Here is a 17,647-nt window from a genome sequence, read left to right as displayed (position 1 = left end):
AAATAGACCTATGGCACGTCATGGGAACTGTAGCCTGCTGTTCCGATGTGTTAAATGGAAACTGAAATCTGGACACTGACTGCAGGTCTATAATCTCTCACATAGCCTCAGTGGTGTGTATTCATGGATGCCAAGGGAAGCCAGGCTTCCACAAAACATTTACAGAGAAAAAAACAAATATCTTTCGTCTCTCTGTGTTTCATAATTTTCCTTCAATTCACAAGAGGCTGAATGTACTGTATCTCACCGGAGAAAGCATTCGAGTAAAACGGTGCCCCTCTGTCTCTGTAGGCCATCTATCTGATGCTGTCTGGTCCAAAAGAGTATGACATTGTTGCCACGTGTAGCATTGAAAGCAAAGGAAGTCAGCAAGCATTTGGCCTCCCTTGATAAAAAAAAGTATAAAATAATTGCCAATCAGCGTTGAGCTAAACTGAGTGTGCTCAACAGCAAATGATCCTGGCTCACCAAAAAAAGTGTCAAGGGAAGCCACTTTGGATTTGGCGTCACTCCTATCAAATTGCATTGAGAGCATGTGACCTGATTCAGGAACCCAGGCATATGTCGCAAGTCCCATTTTTTAAATCAAAATGCGTTTTATTTGGCAGAAATGCCTTCTCAAACGTGAACTTTCATGTGCCTTAATAACAAACTAGTATGCCATCAGTAATACGAATAAAATTGTTAAAGAGCCTTGTTGGTTAAGCCACAGAAAAAGTGAGCAACCTTCCCCCTAGCCATGATTGGCTGAGATAATGAGTGGGCTGGACATGCCGAGAGATGAGTTCAGATTGGTCTGCCATATAGAAGTCTTCTGGCTATTTGAGCTCGTCAGTCTGTGTTGGTAATCCTGTCGAACACGGCTTTTTTAAAATGTATTGTGTAGTGAAGCTGCATAAGTGTTGTTCTCCACTTTCTGGAGGATCAAGTTTTGAAATCAGTGGAATTAGAGTATGATAGCTAAATATGGGTGGCAGGTAGCCTAGGGGTTAGAGTGTTGGACTAGTAACCAAAAGGTTGTAAGATCGAATCCCTGAGTTGACAAGGTAAAATATGTCATTCTGCCCCTGAACAAGGTAGTTCACCCACTGTTCCTAGGCTGTCATTGAAAATAAGAATTTGTTCTTAACTGACTACAACTACTGTGATTATTATTATTTGACCATGCTGGTCATTTATGAACATTTGAACATCTTGGCCATGTTCTGTTATAATCTCCACCCGGCACAGCCAGAAGAGGACTGGCCACCCCTCATAGCCTGGTTTCTTCCTAGGTTTTGGCCTTTCTAGGGAGTTTTTCCTAGCCACCGTGCTTCTACACCTGCATTGCTTGCTGTTTGGGGTTTTAGGATGGGTTTCTGTACAGCACTTTGAGATATCAGCTGATGTACAAAGGGCTATATAAATACATTTGATACAAACAGTGGGATGAGGCTATGCTCGTCAATTAAGTGCATAGAAGAGGTTCTTTAGCATTTCAAAGCTTTGAGAAAAATGGCAGCTACCTGGGCTTTTTAAGAAATTCCACATACTTCTTAAGTCAGATGAAAGCCAGTAGAAAAATCCAAGGACGCAACATTTCCCTTCTCACTAGCACAAAGGTAGCCTGTAGCTTTGATCTATGCCCCAGAACAATCATTTGCAACTTCAAGTGATTTCAATTTACGTTGGCTGCCTTATAGAAATATATGTTGGCGGACTGATAAATGTGTGGCTGTTGTACTCAAGTCATCTCTATGGCCATCTACTAAGTGGGCCCTCACTGTATTGCGAGCGCCAACCCCTGAACAAAGTTTGTCATTGCAGTACACAAATCAAAAGAAAGATCAAAACAGTAAAATTGTACTTTTATTTCCAAATTGGACCAGCAAATAATTGTGCAAGGGGGTACAGTGAACAGCTGTCTAAACTGCATGGTTCAAGACACCTTAGGCCAGACTTTCAAATGAAAGGACCTTGCTGACAAGAAATACTAGTACTCATCTTACGGATGCCGTGGAGGGGTTTATTGCTTGGAACAAAAATGGGATTCTTAAAAGGCTGTGACTTGGATTTCATTAAAAGGCTTGTCCATTATTTCCCCCGCAAACATACAGACTGGCATCCTAAAGATTCTCATAAAAAAAATTAAGCATAAACTAGATTAAAAAATAATAATAATGGTTTCTCTTGCTTGTTGATCACGATCTACTGAACCACATCCAAATACATTAGGGGATTTTTGCACTGAGCGGGACGGATCAGAGCCCTCTAACATAGACTAGCCCCTTTCCCATCACCACGTTCCCGCTCCGGCTTACCTGGCTCAACACAGGAAGTCAGATTCAGCCAAAAAACCATCCCCCACATGTAGGTATTTAACACAGATCCTTCTGGTACAGACCAACAAGGGCAACCTTCCCCTGCCTGAGGATACATCAACTCTCCTGCTTGTCTTTGACCAGTAGGATTGTGTGCTGCCCGCCGCTGGCCACCATCAGTACTATGCGGTTCTCCAGCTGCTTGCCCGTCATCTCTACAGGGCTCCATTCGTCATCCTCCTCACCTGTGCCAAGCTGGAGGTTAGTGCCCATACCCCAGGCATATGCAGACCCTGCAATAGATACACACATCAGTGGACCATATACAGACAATGGCCTTGGAGTCATTCCCATCACAATTACACACCATAACGTAGACATGCACAGCATCAGCCGGCTAATTCTTTTATTTTTTCATAAACGAGAAGAAACACACTAGCTATGACCTCACCTTGTTTGGTGACAGCATAGCTGACCGACGCCCCACATGCCACCACCTGGGCTAGATCCAGTCCTTCCACAGGCGTTGGCTCGCTCTTCTCCTCTGCCCCCTGGCCCAGACCCAGACGCCCATACTCCGCCCGACCCAGGCTGTACACCTTCCCTATAGGGGGACAGAGACATCTTCCCAATTTGTGCTGCACTATGCAGTTGACAGATTCTTGAACAGTCCAAGTTCTGACATAGTTGATCAGGAGTGTTTAAAATAAAAGATGGGCCCCAATGCGCTTACCGGCAGAGTCGAGGCAGACTGTGTGGTGCTGTCCCCCTGAGAAGCCAATCCAGTTAATGGTGGAGTTTTTGAAGGAGGTAAGTTTTATTGGAACAAAGCATGTGTTGATGAGTTTGGTCCCTGGAAACAGTACAGAAGTCTTTGGTCAACGGTTACTGTGTGACACTCTCCAACCCACCCAACTGCAATTCTAGAGCATAGAGACTCAGTGTGCATAAATAACCAGGTTTCCAGCCAACCTTTTTCTATGCAAGTATCGTGTCAGATTAAAAAAAAAATGTCAATGGGAATTCCTTTATGCGCATATACTGATATAACCATAAAGTAAAAATGTGCATATTCTTTATAAAGATCTTTAAATTTCCCATGAAAACCTTGCCAAGTGGATGGAAACCTATAGTTGAAGATGAAATAAGCTCAAATTGGATGATAAATTTGAAGGATAAACCAAGTTCTGTTACAGTATATCTGAAGGTTATCAAATACATTTTTATCTAACCCTCACCAAGCTGATGGTAGTTTGACAGTCCAAATCCATAGACGTGGCCTTTTGACACAGCAATGGTCATATAAGCCCCACAGAAGGCATCTGTGAAGTGAACCTTGCCCCTAGACTGGACCTTCACAATCTGAGGTATCAGCAACCGCACTGTAATCATACAGAAACACATGTCCTGTCACCCACAGCAGTCAAAACAGAGAATAATTGTGCAGATATCCATTTATCATACAAGTGCTCACACCCAAACTACAGCTGAATGAATACTGTCAGAAGTAAATGGTTTCAGTTGGTACATACACAGCCCTTTCCTGCCCCCTCGGTTGGCAAAGAGCTCCGGCACCCTTCCCAGCTGCCCCTGCTCTCCGCAGCCAGATGTGTAGAGGTCACCGCTTGCGGTCAGCATCACCAAGTGGTCATTACCTGGGGGTCAGAGGTTATGAATATTGTCTTATAACCAGGGCAGCATTGAGCAAGAAACTATATGGTAGCTGTATGACAAACATGCCTCTGACCTGCAGAATAAGGAATCAAGTCAGTTATAATCATTATATTTTTATTGAATGCGGTCAAGACCTCCGGGAAAGCAGAACTTCTGCAGAGAAACCTTAACTTTTTAGGGATAGGGGGCAGCATTTTCACTTTGGATGAAAAGCGTGCCCAAATTGAACTGCCTCCTACTCTGTCCCAGATGCTAATATATGCATATTATTATTACTTTTGGATAGAAAACACTGAAGTTTCTAAAACTGTTTGAATTATGTCTGTGAGTACAACAGAACTCATATGGCAGGCAAACTTCCAAACAGGATATGGAAATTCTGAGGCTGGTTGATTTAACTCGTCGCCTATTCAAATCCCAGGAAGATATGGATTTGTTTGCACTTCCTACGCCTTCCACTAGATGTCAACAGTCTGTAGAATGTTGAATGAAGTTTACTGTGTTGTGGGGCCGGATGAGAGGGAATGAGTCAGTGGTCTGGCAGATTGCCAGTTCCTGGTCACACGCATTCCACATGATGTCGCCTTGCGTTCCATTACTTCTACAGACACAAAGGAATGCTCCGGTTGGAACGTTATTGGATAAGTTCATTAACAACATCCTGAAGATTGATTCTCTACTTAGTTTGACAAGTTTATTCGACCTGTGATAACTTTTTGAAGTTTTCGTCCGACGTTATGCGGGACTTTGGATATGTGTACTAAACGCGCTAGCAAAAGTAGCTACTTGGACATAAATAATTGACATTATCGAACAAAACAACACTTTGTCGAACTAGGATTCCTGGGAGTGCATTCTGATGAAGATCATCAAAGGTAAGGGAATATTTATGATGTAATTTCGTATTTCTGTTGACTCCAACATGGCGGAGAAATGTTATTTATATCTGAGCGCCGTCTCAGATTATTGCATGGTGTGCTTTTTCCGTAAATTTAAAAAATCTGACACAGCGGTTGCATTAAGAACAAGTATCTTTAATTCTATGTAAAACATGTATCTTTCATCAAAGTGTATGATGAGTAATTTCTGTTATTAGATGTGGCTCTGCAATTTCTCCGGATATTTTGGAGGCATTTCTGAACATGGCGCCAATGTAAACTAAGATTTTTGGATATAAATATGCACATTATCGAACAAAAAATACATGTATTGTGTAACATGATGTCCTATGAGTGTCATCTGATGAAGATCAAAGGTTAGTGATTAATTTTCTCTATTTCTGCTTTTTGTGACTGCTATCTTTAGCTGGGAAAATGGCTGTTTTTTTTGGACTTGGCGGTGATCTAACGTAATCATATGTTGTGTTTTCGCTGTAAAGCATTATTTTATTTTTTTTTAAATCGGACACGATGGGTAGATTACCAAGATGTTTATCTTTCATTTGCTGTATTGGACTTGTTAATGTGTGAAAGTTACATTTCTAAAAAATATTTTTGAATTTCCCGCACTGCCTTTTCAGCGGAATGTTGTGGGGGGGGTGTTCGCTAGCAGAATGTGTGTCCTAGAAAGGTTAAAGCTTAGGGACAGATCTCCCTTTTCTCACCTGATGCTATTTTCATCACAGGCCCTTTCATGGGGACCTTGACAGGCACAGTAACCTTCTTCAGGGGCTCTAGTAGACCAATGACTCCGCTGTTATCCTAACGCAAATGGGACAATGTGTGAAATTAGTGAGAATTGCAGGTTACCTGAAATTGGTATATGATAGGTGGCATATGCTGCTGCTTTTGTTTGTTATCTGTTACTTTATTCCTAGTTATACAGTGCATGTACTCCTGAAGTCGGAAGTTTACATACACTTAGGTTGGAGTCATTAAAACTCGTTTTTCAACCACTCCAAATTTATTGTTGAGAAACTATAGTTTTGGCAAGTCGGTTAGGACATCTACTTTGTGCATGACAATTAATTTTTCCAACAATTGTTTACAGACAGATTTCACTGTATCACAATTCCAGTGGATCAGAAGTTTACATACACCAAGTTGACTGTGCCTTTAAACAGCTTGGAAAATTCCAGAAAATTATGTCATGGCTTTAGAAGCTTCTAATTTGAGTCAATTGGATGAATTTCAAGGCCTACCTTCAAACTCAGTGTCTCTTTGCTTGACATCAGGGGAAAATCAAAAGATATCAGCCAAGACCTCAGAAAACACATTGTAGACCACCACAAGTCTGGTTCATCCTTGGGAGCAATTTCCAAACGCCTGAAGGTACCACGTTCATCTGTACAAACAATAGTACGCAAGTATAAAACACCATGTGACCACGCAGCTGTCATACCGCTCAGGAAGGAGACGCATTCTGTCTCCTAGAGATGAACGCACTTAGGTGCGAAAAGAGCAAATCAATCCCAGAACAGCAAAGGACCTTGTGAAGATGCTGGAGGAAACAGGTACAAAAAGTATCTATATCCACAGTTAAACGAGTCCTATATTGACGTAACCTGAAAGGCCGCTCATCACGGAAGAAGCCACTGCTCCAAAACCGCCATAAAGTTCCCAACTGCACACGGGGACAAAGATCGTATTTTTGGGAGAAATGTCCTCTGGTCTGATGAAACAAAAATAGAACTGTTTGGCCATAATGACCATCGTTATGTTTGAAGGAAAAAAGGGGAACGCTTGCAAGCTGAAGAACACCATCCCAACCGTGAAGCACAGGGGTGGCAGCATCATGTTGTGGGGGTGTTTGCTGCAGGAGGGACTGGTGCACTTCACAAAATAGATGGCATCATGAGGCTGGAAAACTATGTGGATATATTGAAGCAACATCTCAAGACATCAGTCAGGAAGTTAATGCTTGGTTGCAAATGGGTCTTCCAAATGGACAATGACCCCAAGCATACTTCCAGTTGCGGCAAAATGGCGGCAAAACAACAAAGTCAAGGTATTGGAGTGGCCATCACAAAGCCCTGACCTCAATCCCATAGAAAATTTGTTGGCAGAACTGAAAAAGCATGTGTGAGCAAGGAGGCCTACAAACCTGACTCAGTTACACCAACTCTGTCAGGAGGAATGAGCCAACATTCACCCAACTTAGTGTGGAAGCTTGTGGAAGGCTAACCGAAACGTTTGACCCAAGTTAAACAATTTAAAGGAAATGCTACCAAATACTAATTGAGTGTACGTAAACTTCTGACCCACTGGGAATGTGATGAAAGAAATAAAAGCCGAAATAAATCACTCTACTATTATTCTGACATTTCACATTCTTAAAATAAAGTGGTGATATAACTGACCTAAGACCGGGAATTCTTACTAGGATTAAATGTCAGGAATTGTGAAAAACTGAGTTTATATGCATTTGGCTAAGGTGTATGTAAACATCCCGACTTCAACTGTACATGCCTACCTCGTACCCCTGCACATCAACTCGGTAGATACCCTGTGCATATAGCCATGTTATCATTACTCATTGTGTATTTATTGTTACTTTTACATGTTAATTTCTATTATTTTTTCCATTTCTTTCTCTGCATTGTTGAAAAAAGCCCATAGGTAAGCATTTCACTGTTAGTCCACACCTGTTGTGTACAAAGCATGTGACAAATAAAATTGTATTCCATTTGATTAGTTAAAGGCAGATGCAAATGCAAGTCAATTTAAGATTATTTGAGTAACGGAATGGCGCAACAGTTTCCAGGGTGTTTGACAGCGGTTAAACCCTGTCCCCTACTCACCCTGAAGGAGCCCCAAATGTATACTGCACCGTCATCTGTGAGTGCAGCTGTGTGACTGTCCCCAGCAGACACCTGAACCACCCTCTTGTCCAGGGCCACCTTCCCTGGCACCATCTCAGAGCCCTCATCTGTAGTCTCTCGACCCAGAGCACCCTCGTCATTGCAGCCAAACGTGTAGATCTACACCAGTGACAAGCATCTTGTTACTAAGTCATATTTCATTAAGATACGGTTTCCAGCCCCAGATTAATCTTAGTACAGCATGTATATTCAAAGTATCTCCCAAGTAGGAGTACTGATCTAGGATCAGTTTTGCCTTTTAAATAAAAGTGAGGTGACCTTTTCCTAGATCAGCACTATGAGCCAGTGTTAATTTTGACAGCCATTTTAGATTTAGCTTTGTAGTCTTAGCTATCAGGCAGTTTAGAAATATCCTCTTTCGTAGTTTGTCACATTTTACTCTACATTTCTTCCCCCATGAAAGAATTCATATTTACCTCCAACTTCAATAAATGTTCACATTAAGATAGCCTTGTCCAAATAGGCCTACTATTCCCACATAGCTGGCAACGTTGCTTGTGGCAGATTGGTTACAATGCCAGCCATTATTTATCATATTGGCTACAAAGCCTTGCCTACAGGTTAAACAATTTAGGCCCATACAACTCACATTTTCTCCCCATCACAACCTTGTGATGTGGGTAAATAACAGTAATCCCCTTCTTTTTTTTTTAAGTGTGAAAACCTGAGCTTTCCAACAATGCCAAAATGATTAATGTACTCCTAACATTTTAGCAAATAGCCTTAGCATTTCCAATCAGGAAAAAGCAACGGTCCTCGCATTTGCTGCACGCGAGAGCATCACAGATGAATAACAGAGCACAAAATAAGAGCTTCTGATGTGATCAAAGCAAAAATAGCCTATATGAAAGTAAGAGTGTGGTTCTAGTTGAGGTTAGTTACAATTGAAGGGTTCTCAAGAGAAAAGTGACTGGAGTGACCTCCTGGTAGATGTGTGTGATAGAGACAGACAGATCAGCTTAAATCAGCCAGCGCAACTGAAAGACCTCAGAGAATTGCATTAAATTCCACAAAGGCATGCATGCTCATGATTGGACACAATCATAAGATTTCGTGGAATTCTGATCTCGTTACAAATGTCATCTAAAATGAAAAATATTTTTCAACAGTTATTGTTTTTCTTCAGGGCATCGCATCTCGTTATCGTCACTTGGTTGTCAGGAAAAATAAGTCATTGACGAGTATTTTTTGTAATTGTTGAAGAAATAAACATGGCTCTGAGACAATTCATGAATACAGGGCCTGAACTAAAAAGCACTTAATATTCTCAATTGAGCATGCTTTTAAAGACCAGTAGCATGGTTAATCTGGATTACTGAAATTGGATGCAGTATCTTGACAGTTGTAGTTGTATCTGCCGCCTTCACTCACATTTCCAGTGTCACTGAGACAGACTGTGTGCATGCCCCCCGCCGCCACCTGCACCACACCCTCAGGCAGTGTCACCAGGGCTGGCCTCTTCCTCTCCATTATGTCCTCTCCCAGACCCAGCTGTCCTACGTCCCCTTGGCCCAGCACTAGAACCAGACCCTTCTCCTCCCCATGGCTGCTGTGGGAAACTGACACTAACAGTATTGTTTAATCCAAACTGTAGTATCTTTATGAAACCGGCAAAATGAACAAGCAGAGACACTGATGAAGATTTTATTTCAAAAGGACTCATACTAGGGTGTGTTCAAGTAGTCGGCTTGACAAAGATCGAACATCTCACAATAGACTTCACATTGGCTTAATGGAGTTAGTCAGTGGCTTACCTTTAACTTTCTTAGGATCCTTTACTTCCTCTTGTTTACTTTCCTTTTGTCTCTTAGGAGCCTTCTTTGCAGGCATGGCTGCAACAGACCCTGCACAAAACTAGTGTGAGAAGACTTGGGGGAAACAAGCCTGTAGGGACAGAAAATGACTGCATTTAATATAGCAAACAGTTGTTTTAGGAAGGTCATTAGAGGAAGAACTATTCCAGATAACAGTTCCAATACTGGGGTACAATAATATTGCTGCAGTAGGATATCAGTTACAAAATAAATGTGACCTATGAAAGAGGGCAGTGTGGTTTTGGACTTGAACAGATGTCAGGGACTATCTATTATTCATTCAATGGCTAGCCTAACCAGTGCGGACAGCTGTTCCACAAGATGTACGTGCAGCGAGACTTGGACAAGAGTAGGGTGGTATGCAACGTTACAACCGAAAAGGCGCACAATAATATAGCTAGTTGTTCCCGGCTGCAAACAACCACCCTGTTAACTTTAGCCATGTGGTTGATACATGTCCCAAGAATATGGTGATGGCTATAGCTAGTACTGACCTCAATTGTCGGTACATTTGTTATACTGGTGTAACGTACATTGTTAAAGTAAATACAGAACTTAGTCAGCTAGAACTAAGCTAATGTTCGCATACAAGCGCCAGTGACTGCAATGACAACGTTAACTTATCTAGCTAACGTTAGCTGGCTAACATTTGGAAAATGTGTTTGTTTAAACCATAGTGTGTTATCATGTTCGCTATTTTAACACAAGGCTAACACTATCTAGCTACATTTTGAAAGGGAAGGCTAGCAAACATTTAACAGGAGTTGGCTAACGCTATCTGAAAGTTAGCTTGCTAGCTGATTCATTGGTACATGGATGAACATATCCGACAACACGAATCAAAATAACTAAACATCTCGCAGATAAACGGGATATACGCGTTTCCCCCCAAGTACAAATATTAAATACCGACATACTTGCCTGTACCGTGGATCACTTTGGTAGCTGACAGAGACGAAGCAACACTCGTGCGGTGTACTGTATGCTATCCCAGTCTACAACTGTTCCACACAGACCACGCCCCATCAATTTTTAAAGAGACAGCGGCCGTGTTAGACATCTGTCTTGCCTATTACTGCACACTGTATGTACTATTTAGAACGTACCGTTAAGTAAAAACGAATGCAGTCTTAACGTATGCATAGACTTGACAGAAATAGTAGCAACGGGTAAATGTTGAACTTTTGTTGCACACATACCCATTAAAAACAGTTTGACTGCAGAATCGATTATGCTGCAATGGCTGTCAGTCTGATCAAGGTCTTAAAGCTGCTACACAGAAATCGCTCCGCCATTTCCTGGTTGCTAAAATTAAAATAGTTCTAATACGTTTATGTGACAAAACAAGGACTTCTAGTGTAGATAATCATTGTACGAGCTAAACCGCTGTGAAATATATTTTCCATAACAAAAAAAATATCGTATTGTCAGCTGTTTGAAGCCGATGTACAAAACTCAAAGTAAAAGAAGCAAAAACTCATAGAAATAGCGCACATAAAATAGATCTAGCGCTTCTTAGACTTGCTTTGAATGAGAGAATGACAGATCTATAACTAATATTTCTATGTGAATTTGGTCAGTTTGCCCCAAAAGTTACATATTGCAGCTTTAAACTAGCCTGTCACTAAAACAAATACTATCGCCATCTACTGGCTGTGGTTAATCTCTACCACATACACGTGACCTCCTTTTCTTTCCTATATTAATTTCCTTCTTTCCTAGCTTCTTTTCATTACCTCTTTTCCTAACTTCCATTCCTTCTTCCTTTCCTTTCACCTACTGGTCGTGGTTGATATCTGCCACAAAAAAAAGGAAACACTTGAGTAAATGTGGGATACAAAGCATATTGATAGCAGGTGCTTCTCTAAAGGAAGCTAGGAAAGGAAAGGCAGGTAGGAAAGGAGATAAGGAAAGAGAGCGAGAAAAGGAATATAGGAAAGAAAAGGAGGAAATAAAATGAATAATTAAATTAATATAGCAAAGGTAGATAGGGATGGAGGTGAGGAAAGGGATGTAGTGAAAGAAAGGTAGCTAGGAAAAGAGAACAGAGAAAATGAGCTAGGAAAGGTAAGGAGATAAGGATAGGGAAGGGGGAGAGAACATTTAGATTGGGAAGGAAGGTAGGAAAGGAAAGAACGCTACGAAAGGAGGAAAAGGAGGAACAGAAAAGGAGAGAGGATGGGAGGACAGGAATCTAGGAAATAAAAGGAGGAGTACATATGTATGTGGTAGGTATTAAGGCTCTAAACCTAGGCCAGCTAGTGACTAAGCCTACACAGCCCAACCCTAAAGATCCTTCAAAGTCAACTCTGATTGATTGTATTTTAACGAATACCTCGGAGAAATATGTTTCTACTGGTGTCTTCGCCCCCAAGACATTAGTGACCATTGCCCAGTTGTTTGTGTTAGAGATGTGAGAATACAAAAATCTAAGCCTTGTGTCATCACAAAGAAACTTCAAAAACTTCCGTGAACAGGCTTTTTTACACAATCTTTATTTTAGTGACTTTGATTGTATGTCAGCTGTCCCTGAACCAGATTTAGCTTTGAGCCTCTTTGCAGATGTCTTCAATACTATTGTGGATAATGATAATCCCTTAAAAAAATTAAGGGTTAAAGGTAAATCTAATGCCTGGTACACTCTGGAATTATCCGAAGTCATTCATAAAAGAGATACTGGGTCGAGACCAGGAACACAGGCTTAGGCCCAGACTGGCAACTGAGGCATAGTGTCACGTTCCTGACCTTGTTTTCCTTTTGTATAGTTGTGTTTAGTGGGTCAGGACGTGAGCTGGGTGGGCAGTCTGTGTTGTTTGTTCTATGTTAAGTGTCAGTGTTAATTGACCTTGTATGGCTCTCAATCAGAGGCAGGTGGTTGACGTTTTCCTCTGATTGAGAACCATATATAGGTAGGTTGTTTCACATTGTTTGTTGTGGGTGGTTGTCTTCCGTGTCTGTGTATGTCGCACCACACGGGACTGTTTCGTTGTCGTTCGTGTATGTAGTCTGTTCCTGTTCGTGCGTTCTTCGTATATTGTAAGTTCTCAAGTCCAGGTCTGTCTACATCGTTTATTTGTTTTGTAGTTTGTTGAAGTGTTTTCGTTTTTCGTCTTTACTTTAATAAACATTATTATGTCCACATTCCACGCTGCGCTTTGGTCCAATCCCTACTCCTCCTCTTCAGACGAAGAGGAGAAGAATGACCGTTACAGAACCACCCACCAAACAAGGATCAAGCAGCGTGAGAGGAACCAGCAGCAGCGGCCAAAAAACCAGGACTCGTGGACTTGGGAGGAAATATTGGACGGAAAAGGACCCTGGGCTCAGACAGGGGAATATCGCCGCTCTTTTGAAGAGAGGGAGGCAGCTAAAGCCCAGGAGCGGTGGTATGAGGAGGCAGCAAGGAGAAGTGGCTGGAAACCCGAAAAGAAACCCCAAAAATTTCTTGGGGGGGGGGCTAAAAGGGAGTGTGGCGAAGTCAGGTAGGAGACCTGCGCCTACTCCCTGTACTTACCGTGGAGAGCGAGAGTACGGGCAGACACCGTGTTACGCAGTAGAGCGCATGGTGTTGCCTGTACGTGTGCATAGCCCGGTGCGGTACATACCAGCTCCTCGTATCGGCAGGGCCAGATTGAGGATTGAGCCGGATGTCATGAAGCCGGCCCAACACATCTGGCCACCAGTGCGTCTCCTCGGGCCGGCTTACATGGCACCAGCCTTACGCATGGTGTCCCCGGTTCGCCTACATAGCCCGGCGCACCGGTTATTCCACCTCCCCGCACTGGTCGGGCGACGGGGAGCATACAACCAGGTAAGGTTGGGCAGGCTCAGTGCTCAAGGGAGCCAGTACGCCTGCACGGTCCGGTGTTTCCGGCACCACCTCCCCGCCCCGCCCCAGCCCAGTACCACCAGTGCCAACACCACGCACCAGGCTTCCAGTGTGTCTCCAGAGCCTTGTTCCTCCTCCACGCACTCGCCCTATGGTGCGTGTCTTCAGCCCGGTACCACCAGTTCCGGCACCACGCACCAAGCCTCATGTGCGTCTCCAGAGTCCTGTGCGTCCTGTTGCTGCTCCCCGCACTAGCCCTGAGATGCGTGTCCCCAGCCCGGTACCACCAGTTCCGGCACCACGCACTAGGCCTAATGTGCGTCTCCAGGGTCCAGTATGCCCTGTTCCTTCTCCCCGCACTAGCCTGAAGGTGCGTGTCCTTAGCCCGGTACCTCCAGTTCCGGTACCACGCACCAGGCCTACAGTGCGTCTCAGCCGGCCAGAGTCTGCCGTCTGCCCAGCGGCGCCTGGTCTGCCCAACGCCGTCTGAACTGCCCGTCTGCCCAAAGCCGTCTGAACTGCCCGTCTGCCCAACGGCGCCTGAACTGCCCGTCTGCCCAACGCCGTCTGAACTGTCCGTCTGCCAAGCGCCGCATGAACTGCCCGTCTGTACTGAACCTTCAAAGCCGCCCGTCTGTACTGAGCCTTCAAAGCCACCCGTCTGCCATGAGCCTTCAGAGCCGTCCGCCAGACAGGATCAGCCAGAGCCGTCCGCCAGCCAGGATCAGCCAGAGCCGTCCGCCAGCCATGACCAGCCAGAGCCGTCCGCCAGCCATGACCAGCCAGAGCCGTCAGCCAGCCATGACCAGCCAGAGCCGTCAGCCAGCCATGACCAGCCAGAGCCGTCAGCCAGCCATGACCAGCCAGAGCCGTCAGCCAGCCATGACCAGCCAGAGCCGTCAGCCAGCCATGACCAGCCAGAGCCCAGCCATGACCAGAGCCGTCAGCCAGCCATGACCAGCCAGAGCCGTCAGCCAGCCATGACCAGCCAGAGCCGTCAGCCAGCCATGACCAGCCAGAGCCGTCAGCCAGTCCGGAGCTGCCGTCCCTCAGTCCGGAGCTGCCGTCCCTCAGTCCGGAGCTGCCGTCCCTCAGTCCGGAGCTGCCGTCCCTCATCCCGGTGCTGTCCCTTATTTTAGGTGGGTTTATTTGGAGGGTGGTCATTGGGAGGGGGATACGGAAGCGGGGAGTGACTATGGTGGTGTGGGGACAGCGTCCGTAGCCGGAGCCGCCACCGTGGACAGATGCCCACCCAAACCCTCCCCTTGAGGTTGAGTTTTGCGGCCGGAGTCCGCATCTTGGGGGGGGGGGGGGGGGGGGGGGTAATGTCACGTTCCTGACCTTGTTTTCCTTTTGTATAGTTGTGTTTAGTGGGTCAGGACGTGAGCTGGGTGGGCAGTCTGTGTTTGTTCTATGTTAAGTGTCAGTGTTAATTGACCTTGTATGGCTCTCAATCAGAGGCAGGTGGTTGACGTTTTCCTCTGATTGAGAACCATATATAGGTAGGTTGTTTCACATTGTTTGTTGTGGGTGGTTGTCTTCCGTGTCTGTGTATGTCGCACCACACGGGACTGTTTCGTTGTCGTTCGTGTATGTAGTCTGTTCCTGTTCGTGCGTTCTTCGTATATTGTAAGTTCTCAAGTCCAGGTCTGTCTACATCGTTTATTTGTTTTGTAGTTTGTTGAAGTGTTTTCGTGTTTCGTCTTTACTTTAATAAACATTATTATGTCCACATTCCATGCTGCGCTTTGGTCCAATCCCTACTCCTCCTCTTCAGACGAAGAGGAGAAGAATGACCGTTACACATAGCTGTGGGAAGAAAGTGTGCTGATGGTGCTGCAGCACCCCCCAAAAAAACGATATCAAATATATATATACTGTATTAGCTATATTGATAAATGCTATATATTATTATTTTTTATTTTTTCACAAAAGTAGTGCATTGGGCCTTTACTAGTATTAGCTACCAATGTAGACTTGGGCAACAAGGCTGGCCCCCCAAAAAATTCAGCATCTCAGCTTTGGCGAAAAGGGTAGTTGTATAATTTAGAACAGTATCTTGCAGGATTCAATAGTTGGAATTGTAAAAGTTGTTGCCCTGTTCCTTTCTCTGCAATTGTCATTCTAATGGCATCCAGAAAGAACAAAACCCTGTCCTCAAACATTTACATCAAAAGGTGAAAAGTTATGGGCAAAGACACAAAACATCCACATCAAATTAAATATTTTTCTTGATCAAATAACATGGAAAACAAACACCTTTAGTAGGGTATTAATTTACCATTCTTACAACCCACTTAATGTAAATGTACATTACTGTATTGTACATAGGCTGGTCATCTAGGTTTGTACATGTAGACTTTCCATCACCATGAAGAAAAACAATGCACAATACAGTATTTGAGTACATTGAGACAAGTAGTGGATTGTGATGATGTGGCTCAGTTGGTAGAGCATGGCGCTTGCAATGCTAGGGTTGTGGGTTCAATTCAACATGAGACCAATACGAAAATGTATGCAATTGTTCAGGATAAGAGCGACTATGGAAAAGGAATGAATGGACCATTTCAGTTTCACATCGAAATAAGTTGCATTTGCAAAGTATTTCAAGAGACTGGAAATCATATACCAAGCAAGTATTATTATTTTCCAAAAGTATTATCAGATTTGGTAGCCAATCCGTCTGTCCGTTTGTATGTGTGATCCTTGAGATCAGAGTTAAGAGTTTCCATGTTTTAATGACCCTGATCCTGTTTACAGAAGCAAATACTTTTTATGTGAAGGTAGATGCTGTATATAACAACTATTATTTTTAGATCTCAGTCTCTATTTTACTTCTACAAATATTTCAGATTGAGAAGGCCTTTATTTTTTTCTTCACCTTTCTGGAGTTGGAGTTTGCGGTGTCAGGACCGTCGTCTGCGCGCAATACCTGCTACGCGAACGCAGGTGCGCACTGAAGGCTAGGAGCGGAGAAGCGGTTATCGAATTAGAAAACCTACCTTGTTCTACACGTCTACTGGTCGTTGCACACCAGTGCTGAAATACCTCTAAAAACCGGCATTATGTATCGGTTACTGTTGCCTGCTCTTTATTCAATGCTATCCTGGATTAAACAGGCTGAATGCTTTATGCCATACAATTTGCAAGCACTCCGACGATACCATCATGTCAATACCACCAGGAACTTGGTGTCTCTCTGCAATTACATTTGTACCACTCTCAAACGCAACTGGACCTACACTTGATAGCATACTTCCAAAATCTCAAACTATTTAATGACTTTTTTTCTGTGTCGAAAGACAGTTCGTTTTATTGACAATTGTGCTGGCTCCACCAAGTCCTCACGCATTGGGCAACTGAGATATATTGTTACGCTTTTATTGATGGTAATGTGCAACCAAACCCTGGGATGGTAGATACCATGCAATCTCAACCGACTCACTAGGATTTTAAAAACACAGCAGGTTTTGGCCTCTTACATGTTTTAATGTCAGAAGTCCATTTCCAAAAATAGACATGATTAGAAAATGGGCCAAAACGACAAATGCACACGTAATGGTTTTATCAGAAACTTGGCTAAATAAATCTGTGTCAAATAACTCGATTTCTATTGATGGGTACCCGTTTTTTTTATAGAACGGATCGGATGAGTAAAGGAGGAGGGGTTGCAATTTATGTGAAATCCGAGTTTAACACCTCTGAAATTTTCTAGAATATCATAGCCAAACATTTGGAATTGCTTGCGGTTAAAGTGAACATATATAAGGACTCCCGCATCACATTAGTCGGCTGCTACAGACAGGCTTCGGGAGACGCACTTAACTCTCTGATGTCCTACACAAGCTAAATTACTCTGAATTCATTATTTAGGAGATTTGAACTGGGACATACTTACATCTGTATCGGACTCTTAAAGAACTGTGTGACTCTCTGAATCTATCTCAATTCATTAATCCGCCTACAAGACCGAATCCCAGAGCACCTTACAAATCAACGCTATTGGACATTATTCTAACGAATACCCCTCACAAATACACATCGACTGGGATATTCTGCAATGATGTCAGTGATCACTGTGCAATTGCTTGTGTTAGAAATACACAAATGACCAAAGCCAAACCCCGTTATATTTTTAAAAGACATTTTAGACAGTTTGATGATGAAGCGTTCTTACATGATCTGTGCAGTAATATTGACAGAGTAAGTC

General features: G+C 43.4%; 1 protein-coding gene across 2 annotated transcripts; it reads right to left on the bottom strand.

Annotated features, from left to right (window-relative positions):
- Positions 1 to 1,830: 1,830 nt before the first annotated feature.
- Positions 1,831 to 10,623, bottom strand: LOC120048249 (regulator of chromosome condensation-like). 2 transcript variants are annotated; one of them, XM_038994064.1, is made up of 10 exons: positions 10,530 to 10,623; positions 9,549 to 9,678; positions 9,166 to 9,359; positions 7,714 to 7,893; positions 5,578 to 5,674; positions 3,833 to 3,955; positions 3,539 to 3,682; positions 3,034 to 3,153; positions 2,752 to 2,904; positions 1,831 to 2,593 (listed from the first exon to the last, which is right to left on the bottom strand). In XM_038994064.1, the coding sequence occupies exons 2-10, from the start codon at positions 9,622 to 9,624 to the stop codon at positions 2,418 to 2,420; spliced, it is 1,263 nt and encodes a 420-aa protein (XP_038849992.1). In that variant the 5' UTR covers positions 9,625 to 9,678; positions 10,530 to 10,623; the 3' UTR covers positions 1,831 to 2,417. The 2 variants fall into 2 exon arrangements, with proteins under 2 accessions (XP_038849992.1, XP_038849993.1); XM_038994065.1 differs by having other exon boundaries at positions 10,526 to 10,602.
- Positions 10,624 to 17,647: the final 7,024 nt, after the last annotated feature.

The sequence above is a fragment of the Salvelinus namaycush genome, chromosome 5, assembly GCF_016432855.1.
Source record: "Salvelinus namaycush isolate Seneca chromosome 5, SaNama_1.0, whole genome shotgun sequence".
Lineage (NCBI taxonomy): Eukaryota > Metazoa > Chordata > Actinopteri > Salmoniformes > Salmonidae > Salvelinus > Salvelinus namaycush.
This window is presented reverse-complemented; position numbering and strand designations above follow the sequence as displayed.

Excerpts from the sequence above, each read along its gene's own strand:
- LOC120048249 (XM_038994064.1), bottom strand. The coding sequence starts at position 9,624 with ATGCCTGCAAAGAAGGCTCCTAAGAGACAAAAGGAAAGTAAACAAGAG. Across the intron at positions 7,894-9,165 it reads GTCTCAGTGACACTGGAAAT|ATCTACACGTTTGGCTGCAA; the intron begins GTGAGTGAAGGC and ends TCACTGGTGTAG. Across the intron at positions 3,683-3,832 it reads AGGGGGCAGGAAAGGGCTGT|TGCGGTTGCTGATACCTCAG; the intron begins GTATGTACCAAC and ends GTATGATTACAG.